Below are 15,770 nucleotides of genomic sequence, written 5' to 3'. Positions count from 1 at the left end.
AGAGCAGTGAAGAGCACGTCTTATGCTGAAAGTATCAGAACATTCTCAGTGCCATGCTGTTGTTCCATCACCCAACACGAAAATACAGCTGTCTCTGTAACTAACAATTTCCTCTTGAGAAGATGGGAATTCTTTCAATGACTAAAGATTTTTTATTGAGGTGGTCGTTGTCTAAACCAGAGATGAACAAACTACAGTCTACAGGCCAACCCACCATACAGCCATCCTCATTTATGTACATACTGTCTATGGCTGCTTAACCACATATAACAGCAGAGGTGAACAGTTGAGACAGAGATCATTATAGCCCACACAGCCTAAAATATTTCCTATCTGATCCTTTACAGAAAAACATTTGCCAGTCCCTTGGTATTAATAAAAAAATAAACTCCAGCATATAGATTTTTTAAAGTTAACTTATATCAGGAGAGAATAATATATCCTAAAGTTTTTATATGATTTAATATACCAAACTGAACTATCACATGACCCAGCAATCCTACTCCTGGGCATATACCCAGAAAAAAAACCGTAATTCAAAAAGATACATGCACCCCAGCATTCATTTCAGCACTATCTACAACAGCCAGGACATGGAAGCAACCTAAATGTCCATCAATAGAGGAATGGATCATGAAGTTATGGTACATATATCAATGGGATATTACTCAACCATAAAACGGAAAGAAATTGTGCCATTTGCAGAGACGTGAATGGACCTAGAGACTGTTATACAGAGTGAAGTCAGAAAAACAAATATCATATATTAATGCACATACATGAAATCTAGAAAAGTGGTATAATCTTACTTGTAAAGCAGAAATAGAGACAAAGATGTAGAGAACAAACATAACCAGGAAAGGAGGGAGGGTGGGGTGAACTGGGAGATTGGGGTTGACATACATCCTCAATTATGTAAAAAGTAGGTAACCGATGAGAACCTTGGAGAAGGAAATGGCAACCTACTCTAGTGTTCTTGCCTAGAGAATTCCCATGGACAGAGGAGCCTGGCTTACAGTCCATGGGGCTGCAAAGAGTCGGACACAACTGAGCACGCGTGAACAAATGAGAACCTATTGTACAGCACAGAGAACTCTACTCAGGGCTCTGCGCTGACCTAAATGGGAAGGAAATCTAGAAAACGGGGGATATACGTACACATCCGACGGACTCACTTTGCTGTGTGGCAGAAACTGACACGGCAGTGTAAAACAGCTCTACTCCAATAAAAAGTATCAATATATCACTAATATTTCCTGATTTAACAAAGAACAGAATGGGGGAGAAAAATCGGTGGTTCAACAAAATTTTCATGATTAAAGGAATTGTAGAAGCGAAAAAAAAAAAATGGAATCCAAAGACAAAACACTTTAAGAAGTGCTGTTTGCATTCTTGCCAAGTTCTCTGACTGATGAATCTTCTGGTGTTGGCAGTTTTCTGATGATTTCCTGACTTTCCAATATGACTTTCCAGTGTCATACTCAATACCTCAGGGTATGCCCTTGTGGCCCATTCCTTTATGGAAGAGATTACTCTCCCAACAGAAAATGCAACCAAGCACTTAGAACAAGTTTTGCCTCATCCTCTGAAAGGAAGGACAAAAGATTCAACACTGAACTTGACAATGAAATTTTGGGCATGTACACAAGATCTTAGTGAAAGGAAAATAAGGAACCAGAGCATGTGTTCACTCCTTTGTCAGAGGAATGAGGGGAGGGGAAGAGCAGAGTTCAGAAAGTCTCAGCCCATCTCTCCCCACTGGAATTAAGGGGTCCCACACATGCTCAGGGTAGATATTTAATGGCCAGATCACAGATCACTTGAAACTCACTCACTGACTTCTTGAAAAGCTGACATAACCAGTTTGTTCATGATTTACAATCTGTAAACCTGGCAAAGAATAGTCCAGATCTTAAGATTTCACAGAATTTTCAACTTGATCATTTCACTAAGGTGGTATGAGTCTTTATCCCTGGGAAGGTAACCCAAAAGGCTAATCTTGGACCGAACAAGCATGATGAATGAGTCCTCACTGTACCTTCAAGATGTGTTCGTTGGACATCTTGTCATCAGAGGACACATACAAACGGATGAACACAGAATTGCTGTATTGGCCACGAAACGTTGCAAGGGTCTGCAGAAGGCTGAACTTTCTCTCTGACCAAATCCCTTCGGGACCGATATTAGATTCGAGCACAGGCCAGCGGAAAGGTGAGTGCCGCAGGATATGTAATAATGGCTTGGCATCTGCTTTTTCTATCGCTTCTGAAAGGGAGTAAGTAGGAAAGGAGAGTTAGATTTGCAAACTGTATTACCAAGCTAGGAAGCACGTGTATCTTCTCAAGAGAAAATTCCAGAAGGGCCCCAACCTATTTTTTTAGGGAGAGGTAGAGTGGTTTGCCCATAACCACAGAGATAGAACTATCTATGACTCCCACTTCAATGTGACTGTCTAGGCCTGATGTTCTTGCCAGGAGAGCTAATGGGGAACCTGCCTGATACTCCCAACTATGGAAGTTGTGCTTACTATATTGACCGAAACCAACAAGCAGTGTTAAGCTGAGAACACTCTGCAAGACTAAGGAACAACCCTAACTAAAGGAAATTGCTCAATAAAACTAATCATTCCTCAGTAAAAATGAATTACTGCTTCACACACTTTCATTGTCTTTTACTGCCCTCTTCCAGCTCACCAAATAACATCCCAAAACCTAAACAAGTTAACACATTTCCCTGAGGCACAAACCTCTTTCTGCAATAGCCTTGAGAAGGAGGACCAAGTAGAATGTCCAGTGTCTCTTTTCATTCCATTCAGACCCAAGATGCTGAGACAGGCCTAAGGTCCCCAACAAAGATGCCTGTCAAGCTGATGAAGAAGCAGAAGGAGCCTGGCCTACCTGGAAATCTGGATTTCTCTAAGCCCCAGGAGGTTCCAAAGGACACAGTAACACTCCCAAGTGCCCTCCCTCATAGGCTCCTTCTCAAACCAGATCTAGCCTCCAGATTCGGCTTTCTGTATCACATGCAGTACAATTTGCCCTTCTGACCGTACCCATGTCTCACAGACTAACTGATACCCAAAGAATCTAAGCCATCCACAGGAATAAACTTTTCATAGTTGATCCAATAAGCTAGCAACAGACCGTTAAGACAGCGGCAGTCAAAACCCAGCCTTGGAAAATAGCTCCTTTCTTTAAGCAACATTCTTAGTTGAATTCTTAGTAGTTCTCTTTTTCCTTAAACAATATCTTTAAACATTAATAGAGCTCTGGAAAATAAGGGTGGTTAAGTTATTTTATTTTATTACTCACTCTCATTCATGCAAGATGAATAAAGAATTTTGGCTTTCTGTATGGCTTCAGTGTCTCGTCTTCTACTGATTGATTTCTCCAAAAGTGCTAGAAAGGTTAAAAAAGGATTCATTAGTATCCACCCACAGGTGATGCTGAGTTGGAGGTCATTTGATAATCACAGTGCCAGGCTCCAGAAAATTAAATGTAAAGACAGACAACCCTAGAAAAGATAAATCTATAAATATGCAGACAGCAGAAACGATTCCAAGTTGCTGGAGATTCAAATAAAAAATATTTAACATTCTCTTCTCCGGGGTTCTCCTACTTCCAACTGAGACTTGACCTTCTACGGTGGTTAATGTTTTCTGCCACCTATACACACACACACACACACACACACACACACACACACAGAATTCATTTTTTCAAGAACCAAAAATAACTGGATTCTATTCCCTGTTTCTGCACCAAGTAATATGCTCAACAGAGGCAATTTCATCAGGGTCGGTTTCTTAAGATTTCTTCACAGTCCAGCCTCTCGGGGAGGTCATCTGGAAGAAATTTCCCATTAGAAGTTTTATTCAATGTTGCCTATACATGCTGTGGACCTGGTAGATGTTGTTTAGACGGAAATGGAGAAGCAAGAATGGAAACTGCCCCTACCCAAATTGCCTGAAAACTTGTCCATTTACACATTCAAAGTCCTGGCTATTTAAAATGAGGCCATGTATACAAAATGGTTGCCAGCATGAACTCAAGCCCACCTGGAAAATGATTTTCTATTTATAAAATCACTGATGCTATTGTTGGAAGGTAGAAAATGACAGCTGTCACTGTTTCTCTAAATAAGGAAATAGGAAAGCTAAAGACTCAATAAAAACTACCCTGCCCACAAAATAACACCTTGTACTTAAGAGTATCAGTTTACCAACAAGCAGCCAAGACAAAGAATTCCCACACAGCACCATGGCACTGCCTACACTGAGCTATGTCACAGCCTAGCAGCCTCCAAATGGTACAACAGATGCTCTTACAGTACTTTGAATAGCTTCAAGATACAATGTACGGAGCTAATCAAATGAATAAATAATAATATATTCCCTACAGCAGAAATCTACTTCTAAACTAGAAGTTCTACATTTCAAAAAATGCAACCTAGAGCTTCTGTCTAGTTTTCTGTAAGCATCTATACAGATGCTTTTGAACTGTGGTGTTGGAGAAGACTCTTGAGAGTCCCTTGGACAGCAAGGAGATCCAACCAGTCCATCCTAAAGGAGATCAGTCCTGGGTGTTCATTGGAAGGACTGATGCTGAAGCTGAAACTCCAATACTTCGGACACCTCATGAGAAGAGTTGACTCATTGGAAAAGTCCCTGATGCTGGGAGGGATTGGGGGCAGGAGGAGAAGGGGACGACAGAGGATGAGATGGCTGGATGACATCACCGACTCGATGGGCATGAGTTTGAGTAAACTCTGGGAGTTGGTGATGGACAGGGAGGCCTGGTGTGCTGCGATTCATGGGGTCACAGAGTCTGACACGACTGAGCGACTGAACTGAACTGATACATCAAATAAGTCCAGATAACTAGATATATTCAAATAAAATAAACTGAGTTCAACATGGGCATTTTCAATTATTCCATCTTGTTTCTTTCTTGTGTATTATCACAGCAATAAAAGTGGGATAACTAGCCCCAAGGATAAAGGAAGGGGATTTCTTTTTTTTTAATAAACAGAAATCTCTAAAACTATAACTACATATATTTCCACTCAAATCAGATCATGTGCCTTTCCACCACACTGCTTCCACAGTCACTGGATTGCTGGAGAGACATATTTGAAAATAAACAAATCAAATTTCATTTGGAGATGTAATATTATCCTGATGTTATAAACACTCCACAGGCTGCAAACATGAATACCCTGGGGACCAAAAAAGAGCCATGACACAAAAGAACTCAAAATATTACATATCAACCTGAGTATGTACCCAGGGCACTCTGTGTATCACGAGAAGGGGAAAAGAAAACACATATATGCTAAGTAGGGCAATACCAAAACACTAACCATGCACAAATATCAATAATTCTTATGTGTCAAAATTTTCATTTCTGTACCATAATTTGGCCTTTGAAACAAACTCAGCTGCTGTAGGTTCCTGTCCTACCATTCCCTTTTCCTCCCCTTCTCTTCAAACCTAAGCAGGCAGAAGAATGTTGATATGCAGACAGTGTTGGAACAATCAGCTGGCAGCATCCATTTTATGTATCTCTGTATTTCAATTAGTGGTAAGAAGTATAAAATCTAGCCTGGAGAGTCATTAACGAGTAGAAAACAAAGCCTAAAAAAGGCAATTATTTGGGTTATTAAAATGTCCTTAAAGAACTGAGGACTCATGGCTCACCCATATAAGGGTATTCCTGTCATAGTCTGCATTATTTCCTGGAAGATTTCTCAGTCTCCTGTCACCTCCATCTAGGTATTTCCAACAATGTTACAAAAGAAAAGGAAAACTCCTGTTCATAGTGACCTAGAGTGCAACAACCTTCAGACTTGAAAATCAGTTTCAAAGTGCCTATGATGATTAAAATTTGATGTGTGTGTGTGCACGCATGCACATGTGCGCATGTACACAGGGTATTTTTTCTTCTCAATACACTTAGTCAAATAAAATTGGTTTTGTCCCCCAAAAGGCAAAATAACAGACACAGTCAAGGGGGTGGGTTTTCAATCACAAATACGCAGGTTTCAGTTGCAGCTTGCTGCTTCTTTTAGCTGGAACTTGAGCAAGGTACTTAATCTCTCCAAGCCTCAGTTTCTTCATCTGTAAATCTGGACAAATAATAGTGCCTATCTCCTGGAGCTGCGGTGACAATCAAACACTATAAGGCACAGAAAGTCCCTTCTCAATGCCACAGCACATGGTAAGTGATCAATCAACAGTGGCTTTAACAGGCTTCCAGGCTGAGTTTGCTATACACAGAATTGTAAAGTAATCAAGCTCGTTTCTAGTGCTTCCTCCATAAATGTTTTTTCCTCCTCCCTTCTCAGGATATGGTAGCCAAAGGCCTTCTGCTAACCCAAGACACTGGCACTCCTTGCATACGACTCTTGTACAAACTACGTCTGCCCTAGGGCTTCCTTAGTGGCTCAGCTGGTAAAGAATCTGCCTGCAATGCGGGAGACCTGGGTTCGATCCCTGGGTTGGGAAGATCCCCTGGAGAAGAATCCCCACTCCAGTATTCTGACTGAGAGAATTCCATGGACTATTCCAAAGGGGTCACAAAGAATCTGACATGACTGAGTGACTTTCACTTTCACCAACCAAGGAAAAGTCCATGCCCTCGGCATTTCCTCTGCTTCCACAGTAGAGGCAATAGAGAGGATGTCTGAAAATATGCTGCCTGCATTCCTCATCCTCGACAGCAAGGCCTTTTCTTTATGTAAACTTTTTTAGTGAAATTATAACATACCTACAGAAATGTACCCCAATCATAATCTGAAGGATTTTCATGGAGTAAATACCCACATAACCAACATTCTGACCAGAACCCCAAGAGCCCGTTGTACTCCCTTCCAGTCACTATCTCCAATCAAGACAATCAACATCTTCTTTTTTGAAGTGCTTACTCAGCTCCATTTCTCACATTTCTATTGGTAATCTATAAACCAGTTCCTTATTGATTTATAGAAGTTCTTTATATATTCTACACACATAAGTCCTTTGTTGAGTATTTGTACTGCAGTCTTCTTCCATTCCGTTAATAGACTTCATTTTCCTAATGGTATCATGTAACGAGTGGAAATATTAATGCAGTCCAATGTGATCAGTGATCATTTTTTCCATCTTGGTAAGCACGTTTTGTGTCTTACTTAAGAAATCTTTGCCTACCCTGAGATCATGAAGATAGCGTCCAATGATTTCCTCTAGAATCTTTACTGGTTCACATTTAGATCTACAGTCCATATGAAAATTGGTTTTGCCCATACCTTTGTAATACAGGCTTGGCCTCACAGGGGATGAATCATGAGTGAATTTTCATAAAGAAGGTATTTTTGATCATTGGGCCTCAAATATCATCACAACATAAAATTGGCATTAACAGTATCTATTCTCCACTAGATCAAGTGCTCTCTGGAGCAGGAACCTGGGTAACATTCATCTTTGAACACTCGAGCTTAGCAATTGGCATGGCTGGTGTTCAATGTCTGCCGAGTCAAATTCCTCTCAAGGAAAGTCTGAGAGAGTTTTTTGTGCAAACGAAATGTGAGAAACTGGACTTCTCTTATTATTTCTTCTTATAATCAGGAATGTCCTGATTATACTAACATCCATAATCTCCTTTTCTCACATTCCAGTCCCTATATCACACAATGAGATCCAAGATTTCATCTGCTTTTTGTGAATACTGTTTTTTAAAAATTACTTATTTATGGCTGTGCTGGGTCTTTGTTGCTGCGCTTGGGCTTTCTCTAGCTGCAGTGAGCGGGGGCTACTCTCTTCTTGTGGAGCATGGGCTCTGGAGCATGCAGGCTTCAGTAGCTGTAGCACACAGGCTTGGTTGCCCCATCACAACAAGTGTAATCTTCCCTGACGAGGGATCTAACCTGTGTCCCTTGCATTGGCAGGTAGGCGAATACTGGTTTTTAAGCTACCCAAGTCTTTTTTTCACCAACCGTCGTGGGTAAACCATCCACTTCCACTTTCCTGCTCTTCTATGAGGGAGGGGGGAGGGGGACACATAGCATAGCACCTCCTTTAAGCGCAGAAGCCAGATATGACTATCAATTCTACTCATTCAGTCTACTCCTGCTCAGACAGGCCTTTACTGAGAGCTCTGGAATAAGACAGCATTCCAAAGGAACAGGGATACTCCTGAGGACTTGGCAGTCCCCTGGTAAGCTGGGAGCTCAGGATAATCACATTCAGCTCAGGCCAATCATTTGGAGTTTCTGCAATATTTAAGACTTTCCCAACTAAGACTGTTTTCAAAAACTCCACATGCACAAAGTTGTAGGCCTGTGAGCAAACACCTACCAAGAACTCTGGTGTTAAGCTGATGCCATTAAAGAAGATGGCTCTCAGAGCACAGGGATTCTTCACTTGATCTTAGCCAAAAGACCAAGAAGTAATGAGCACAAGGATTCTTTCAAAACTTGCTCCTCTGTGTTCTTTCTCAGACCCTGTAATCCTTCTGTGTGCCAGTTCTAAAGGGGACTCTCTGGCTACCTGCTAAGAGTTCTCTGGAGCTCTTTGCCTGATTTGCTTAATAGAAGCAGCAACTGCATTCTAAAACCGTGTCAAATTGAATTCTCAATTTCATGCAGATAAGTATTTCTCTCAAAAATCAGGGGAAGTGTCCTCTTAATTCTAGTGAGAGAAAGTACATGAAAACTCAAAACTTTAGAAAACCAGATCTACATTTTAAGGGAAAATGTGCCCTTCCACACCTACATAATAAACAGAATATTCTCTAGACACATCTATTTTTTAAACCTATCATATGATGGTCTGGTTTCTCCTTTGGTGGTACTTAAAAACCACCTTTGGCTGGTCCATGGTTGAATGTCACCTCTAATCTTACTATTTTTAGTCTCTGTTGATTTTCCAGGCTACAGACTTCAATTTGGTTTCCAGGCTCCTCAGTTTATTTACCGTGCTGAAAAATTTCATTTTTCTAACTCACACTTCATGGATATTAAATTCTTATGCAGTTAGACGTGGAGACTCTAAATCAGCTTGCAAAGCCCGTTGTTTTTCTCATTAAAAAAATAAAATCCAAGTTAACTAAGTCATGGTCTGTGGATTCCATAACCCTCATGTTTTCACACGAATTGTGTGACACTTGACTTTGCAGTTCCTCAGCCCCATAGCCGGTCAAGCATGGGATTAACTGAGTCTGTTTGACATACTGAAAAGACAATAAGAGCTGATATTTCTCATTCTTCTGGAAAACTCCCACCCAAATATAGGAAGAGAAGCTGTCAGAAGGCTTTCCTCTGTTCATTTTTTATGATCGTCTCATAAATGATAATTGTTGGTTGGCACTAGCTTAAGAAAAAGGGACAGAGATTATTTTAGGGGCATTATAAACATCTAACTCATCAATCTAAATCATGGGTTACCAAATAACATAAAAATACCCCCATTTTAGCATCAAGGACCTCTTTGTCCAGAATGAAATTAATTTTATACAACTGCCAGACACTACAAAAGTCTAACAGATGGTAACTCTTTTATTATGTTCACTTGTACGTGAATTTTTAAGGATTTCGCTTATCAGGGTCACACTTCAAAATACTTCAAATTAAATTCTAAAATCACTCTTTGATGGCATAGCATTACAATGAATCTGCCAACATGATATTTTAACTCATAAAAATAGCTTTCCTATTTAGATAATTTGTATCTTAGCGGATAATTCAATGTAAGGCCTGTGCTGAACTTAAAGAGTCATTAAAATTCATCTTCAGGTTTTTCCTATAGGACAAGTATTAATTACACTTTTCCTGCCTATTTTTACCATCTTAACATTACAAGGAAAAGGCCACGTATGGTTACATACCCCCCACAGTGGTCCTTCCTGAGCAGTCCTGAGACATTCAAGGACCCTGGTGATAGCATTCATTTATTAAGCACCTGCTCTGTGCCAGGTGTATTGTACATGACCTCAATTAATCCCCCACCAACCCTAAACAGCATGAATCATTAACCCTAGCCTACAGGCAAGAAAACTGTAATAACTTGTCCAAGGAAACTCAGCTGGTAAAGTTAGAGCTTGGATTTGGACCCAGGTCCTTGACTTTTGCTCATTTGACCAGCAGGTGCCCAGCAAAATTCTGCAAGTTTCTTTCCTATGTAAGAACAAGCCCCCAGGTGGCTAAACCAGAGGCAGTCCTCATAAGACTTTCTTGACAGAGCTCTTCATCACATTAATAACTGAAAGAAATGCCTTCCCAGGTTATACTGAGACTGGTTTTTGTGGTAGTGGAGTGTGTCTGTACTGAGCCACCTACCCACTTTGCCCTGTAACCCTATTTGAGATCAGGGACACACACTCCTGAAGCTCCTAGTCAGAGGTAGGAGGCCTGGTGAGGTTTGATTAAAACAAAATTAGCTGATCCATAAAGCTTAACTTCACATTATGTCCTAGTACAAACCAGTGGTTTCCAAACTTGAGCATGCATCAGTATCATGAGAAGGGCTTCTTTTTGTTTCTATTAGAGTATAGTTGATTTACAATATTATGTTAGTTTATGGTCTATAGCAAAGTGATTCAGGTATATATATATGTATATACATATATATATACACATACATATATATATATTCTTTCATATTATTTTTATGTTTTATTATAGTATATTGAATATAGTTACTTGTGTTATACAGTTGCACCTAGTTGTTAATCTATTTTATATATAGTAGTTTGTTTTTTTCATTTATTTTTATTAGTTGGAGGCTAATTATTTTACAATATTGTAGTGGTTTTTGCCATACATTGACATGAATCAGTCACAGATTTACATGTGTTCCCCATCCTGAACCCCCCTCCTACCTCCCTCCCCCTATTTTATATATAGTAGTTTGTATCTGCTAATCCTAACCTCCTAATTTATCCCTCCTCCCACCTCTTTCCCTTTGGTAACGATAAGATGCTTTTCTAGGTCTGTGAGTCTATTTCTATTTCATAGGTAAGTTCATTTGTGTCATATTTTAGATTCCATATATAAGTGATATTATATGGCAATTGTATTTCTCTTTCTGACTTACTTCACTTGGTATGATAATCTCTAGGTCTATTTCTCCAGGCCAGAAAACTGGAATGGGTAGCCTTTCCCTTCTCCAGGGGATCTTCCAAACCCAGGGATTGAACCCAGGTCTCCCACATTGCCGGTGGATTCTTTACCAACTAAGCCACAAGGGAAGACCAAGAATACTGGAGTGGGTAACCTAGCCCTTCTCCAGTGGATCTTCCCAACCTAGGAATCGAACTGGGGTCTCCTGCATTGCAGGCAGATTCTTTACCAACTGAGTTATCAGGGAAGCCCCTCATGTTGCTGCAAATGACATTATTTCATTCTTTTCATGGCTGATTGTACATTCCATTGTGTATATATACCACATCTCCTTTATTCATTCGTCAATGGACATTTAGGTTATTTCCATGTCTTGGCTACTGTAAATAGTGCTATGAACACTGGGTGCATGAATGTATTCAAACTAGAGTTTTTCTCTGTATATATGCCCAGGAGCAGGATTGCTGGATCATATGGCAACTCTATTTTTAGTTTTTGAAAGTCTCCATGCTGCTTTCCACAGTGACTGCACCAATTTACATTCTCATTAAAGTGTAAGAGGGTTCCCTTTTCTCCACACCCTCTCCAGCATCTGTTATTTGTAGACTTTTTAATCATGGCCATTCTAAACAGTGTGAGGTGGGTATGTCATTTCTCTAATAATTAGTGAGCATCTTTTCATGTGCCTATTCGCCATCTGCATGTCTTCTTTAGAGAAATGTCTATTTAGGTCTTCTCACTTTTTGATTGGTTTTTTTTTGTTGTTGTTATTGAGTTGTGTGAGCTGTTTGTATATTTTGCATTAAGCCCTTGTTTGTCACATCATTTGCAAATACTTTCTCCCAGTAGGTTGCTTTTTGTTTTGCTTATGGTTTTCTTTGATATGCAAAAGCTTGTTAAGTTGACTAGGTTCCATTTGTTTATTTTTTATTTTATTTCTGTTGCCTTGGGAGACAGATCTGAGAAAATATGATTTATGTCAGAGCATCATTGGCCTATTTTCTTTTCTAGGAGTTCCATGGTGTCATGTCTTATATTTAAGTTTTTAAACCATTTTGAATTTATTTGTGTATGGTGAGAGGTTTTGTTCTTACTTTATTGGTATACATGTGTCTGTCCAGCTTTCCCAACACCACTTGCTAAAGAGACTATCTTTTATCCATTGTACATTTTTGCCTCCTTTGTCGAAGATTGAGTGTAAATGCATAGGTTTATTTCTGGACCCTGTAGTTTGTCCCATTGATCCACATATCTGTGTTTGTGTCAATATCACAGTTTTGATTACCATTACTTTGTAGTATTATCTGAAGTCTGGGAAAGTTATGCCTCCAGCTTTCTTCTTTTTCCTTAGGATTGCTGTGGCAAATCTGGGTTTTTTTATGGTTCCATATATATTTTAAGATTACCTGTTCTAGTTATATGAAAAATGTCATGGGTAATTTGGTCTAGTTATATGAAAAATGTCATTTCCCATGCTGGTAAGGTTATGCTCAAAATCCTTCAAGCTAGACTTCAGCAGTACTTGAATTGAGAACTTCCAGATGTAGAAGCTGAGTTTAGAAAAGGCAGAAGAACCAGATATCAAATTGCCAACACTTGTTGGAGCATTGAGAAAGCAAGAGAATTCCAGAAAAACATATACTTCTGTTTCATTGACTATGTGAAAGCCTTTGACTGTGTGGATCACAACAAACTGTGGAAAGTTCTTAAAGAGATGTGAATACCAGACCACCTTATCTACCTTCTGAGAAACCTATATGCACGTCAAGAAGCAACATTCAGAACCAGTCATGGAACAACGGACTGGTGCCAAATTGAGAAAGGAGTATATCAAGGCTGTATATTGTCACCCTGCTTATTTAACTTATATGCAGAGTATGTCGTGCAAAATGCCAAGCTGGATGAGTTACAAACTAGAGTCAAGATTACCAGGAGAAATATCAACAACCTCAAATATATAGATGATACCACTCTAATGGCAGAAAGTGAAGAGGAACTAAAGAGCTTCTTGATGAGGGTGAAAGAGGAGAGTGAAAAAGCTGGCTTAAAACTCAACATTCAAAAAACTAAGATCATGGCATCTGGTCCCATCACTTTATGGCAAATAGAAGGGGGAAAAGTGGAAGCAGTGACAAATTTTATTTTCTTGGGCTCCAAAATCACTGCAGATGGTGACTGTAGCCATGAAATTAAAAGACGCTTGCTTCTCAGAAGGAAAACTATGACAAACCTAGACAGTATATTAAAAAGCAAAGATGGACACAAAGGTCCACCTAGTCAAAGGTATCGTTTTTCCAGTAGTCATGTATGGATGTGACAGTTGGATCATAAAGAAAGCTGAACACTGAAGAATTGATACTTTCAAACTGTGGTGCTGGAGAAGACTCTTGAGAGTCCCTTGGGCAGCAAGATCAAACCAGTCATTACTAAAGGAAATCAACTCTGAATATTCATTGGAAAGACTGATGCTGAAGCTGAAACTCCAATATTTTGGCCACATGATGTGAACAGCTGACTCACTGGAAAAAGACCCTGATGCTGGGAAAGACTGAAAGCAAAAGAAAAACGGGGCAACAGAGCAGATAAGATAGTTGGATGGCATCATCAACTCAATGGACATGAACTAGGGCAAACTGTGGGAGATGGTGAGGGACAGGAAGGCCTGGAGTGCTGCAATCCATGGGGTCCCAAAGAGTTGGACACGACTTAGCAACAAAACAACAACAATTTGATAGGGATCAACATTAAATGTGTAGATTGCTTTGGGTAGTATGACCATTTTAATAATATTATTTCTTTCAATCCAAGAGCATGGGATATATTTCCATTTCTTTGAATATTCTTTAATTTTCTTTATCAATGTTTTATAGTTCTTAGAATAAGTCTTTCACCTCCCTGATCAGGTTTATTCCTGTTTTATTTTTTGATATTATTTTAAAAGGGATTTTTTTTTTACTTTCCCTTTCTGATATTTCATTGTTAGTATAAAAAAGATAACAGATTTCTGTATGTCAATCTTGTATCCTTCTCCCTTGCTGAATTCATCTATCAGTTTTAGCTGTTTTTGTGTGGAGTCTGTAGAGTTTTCTACATATAACATCATGTCATCTGCATATAATGACAATTTTACCTCTTCCAATTTGCATACCTTTTATTCCTTTTCTTCTCTGATTGCTGTGGCTAGGACTTTCAATACTGTGTTGAATAGAAGTGGTGAGAGTGAGCATCCTTGTCTTGTTCCAGATTTTAGCAAGAAGGCTTTCAGCTTTTCACCATTCAGTAGTATACTGGCTGTGGGTCTCTCAAAGGGGCTTGTTAATACATAGAGTTGGGTCCTTTTGCCAGAGTGTTTGATTCAATAGGTCTGGGGTGGGACCCAGGAATTTTCATTTCAAACAAATTCCTAGGTAATGCTGATGCTGAGGCAGAGGAACATACTTCGAGAACCGCTACTTTCAACCAATAGCACTCACCATCCCTCCTCTCCAATTTTACTAAAGTAGAATTGACAGTTAGTAGTCCTACATCACCAGTCCAGATTTCCTCCTCCCCCATTCCCCACCTCACCCAAAGTCAGATCAGGACCTTTACCCTTTCTTTGCTGATTTCCTCACTCTGCAGCTCCATTTTATTTCAACATGAACATTCTGCAAGGACAGCTTTACTTTTTTTTTGTCCTGGAAACACTCTCCTTGCATTGGTCTATTTAGGTCTAAGTTAGTCCTCAGTTCCACAAAACCCAACTGTGAAAAGTCCATTTCTTAAAGATGAAATGCAATATGGGTTTGAAGTAAGAGTCAATTCACTGGTTTAAGAGAAGGGAAAAAAAAAAATGCAGCACTATACCAGTAAGACTTTCAAAACAAAAAAGACAACACAGGACAGCTATTTTCAACTTCTGCTTATACCACACCCTACGGAGAGGAAGAGTGGGATAAATACTGCATCCCTGAAATCCTAAAAAATCTGAGCTCCAGACTTCACGAGCCCTCTCTCATCTATGACAGCAGCATCAAAACACTGTAAACATAGGTTTAAAAAGCCACTTCCTAACTAACCCCTGTTTTCACTCCCACCTTCCATGAGGAGGTGAGAGCAGCAGAGGTTCTATTCATGGCTATTCAAACCATAGTGTGTGGTCGAGGGAGGCTGTCCCTCTAAAATTGGGTTTCTGACAGTGAGGGATCCGGAGCTGGGCTTTCTTTCCTTTCCCTACCCAGAATCCTCTCCTGTAAAACAAAGGAAGCAATAGCATCCTTGGCACAAGCAGAGGACCCAAAAGGGCTGGTCGGACCAGAGTTAACTTCCACACCCACACCCCTAGCTGATTCTTCCAGGTGCCTGGAAATGTTTCCCAAAAAAGGGGGGAGAGATACAGAGAGGAGACAATGACTCTTCATGCTGAAGTTAGAGAGAAGAGAATACCTAATAATGCTTGAGGTTTTTCTGTAACAAGGAAGACAAACTCTACCTTACTCTGGATCCCAAGCTAGAAAACAAAACAGCACGCTGGGGCCTTCTGAACTGATCTCCATACATCAACCCTTTCCTCCAGGCCATGCAGCCAGGATGCTCTGGCAAAACTCATCGTGCATCAGCACACCCTGACATGACATTTACAGATGGCTTCCCACTGCCCGAGGACAGAAGCTAAAACCTTTAAATGGCCTACAAGG

At 39.9% G+C, this 15,770-nt stretch overlaps 1 protein-coding gene across 2 annotated transcripts in view; it reads right to left on the bottom strand.

Annotated features, from left to right (window-relative positions):
* PHEX (phosphate regulating endopeptidase X-linked) overlaps positions 1–15,770 on the bottom strand; it is a 196,651-nt gene that overhangs the window by 152,658 nt on the left and 28,223 nt on the right. For both annotated transcript variants that reach the window (XM_065915712.1, XM_065915713.1), the window contains exons 4-5: positions 3,312–3,398; positions 2,039–2,265 (exon numbers count right to left, since the gene is read on the bottom strand). In XM_065915712.1, coding sequence (XP_065771784.1) covers positions 2,039–2,265; positions 3,312–3,398 — 314 coding nt within the window. The remainder of the gene's footprint in view (positions 1–2,038; positions 2,266–3,311; positions 3,399–15,770) is intronic.

Source organism: Muntiacus reevesi, chromosome X (genome assembly GCF_963930625.1).
Source record: "Muntiacus reevesi chromosome X, mMunRee1.1, whole genome shotgun sequence".
Taxonomy (NCBI): Eukaryota; Metazoa; Chordata; class Mammalia; order Artiodactyla; family Cervidae; genus Muntiacus; species Muntiacus reevesi.
The sequence above is the reverse complement of the archived record's forward strand: the minus strand, read 5'-3'. Positions and strand labels throughout refer to the sequence as shown.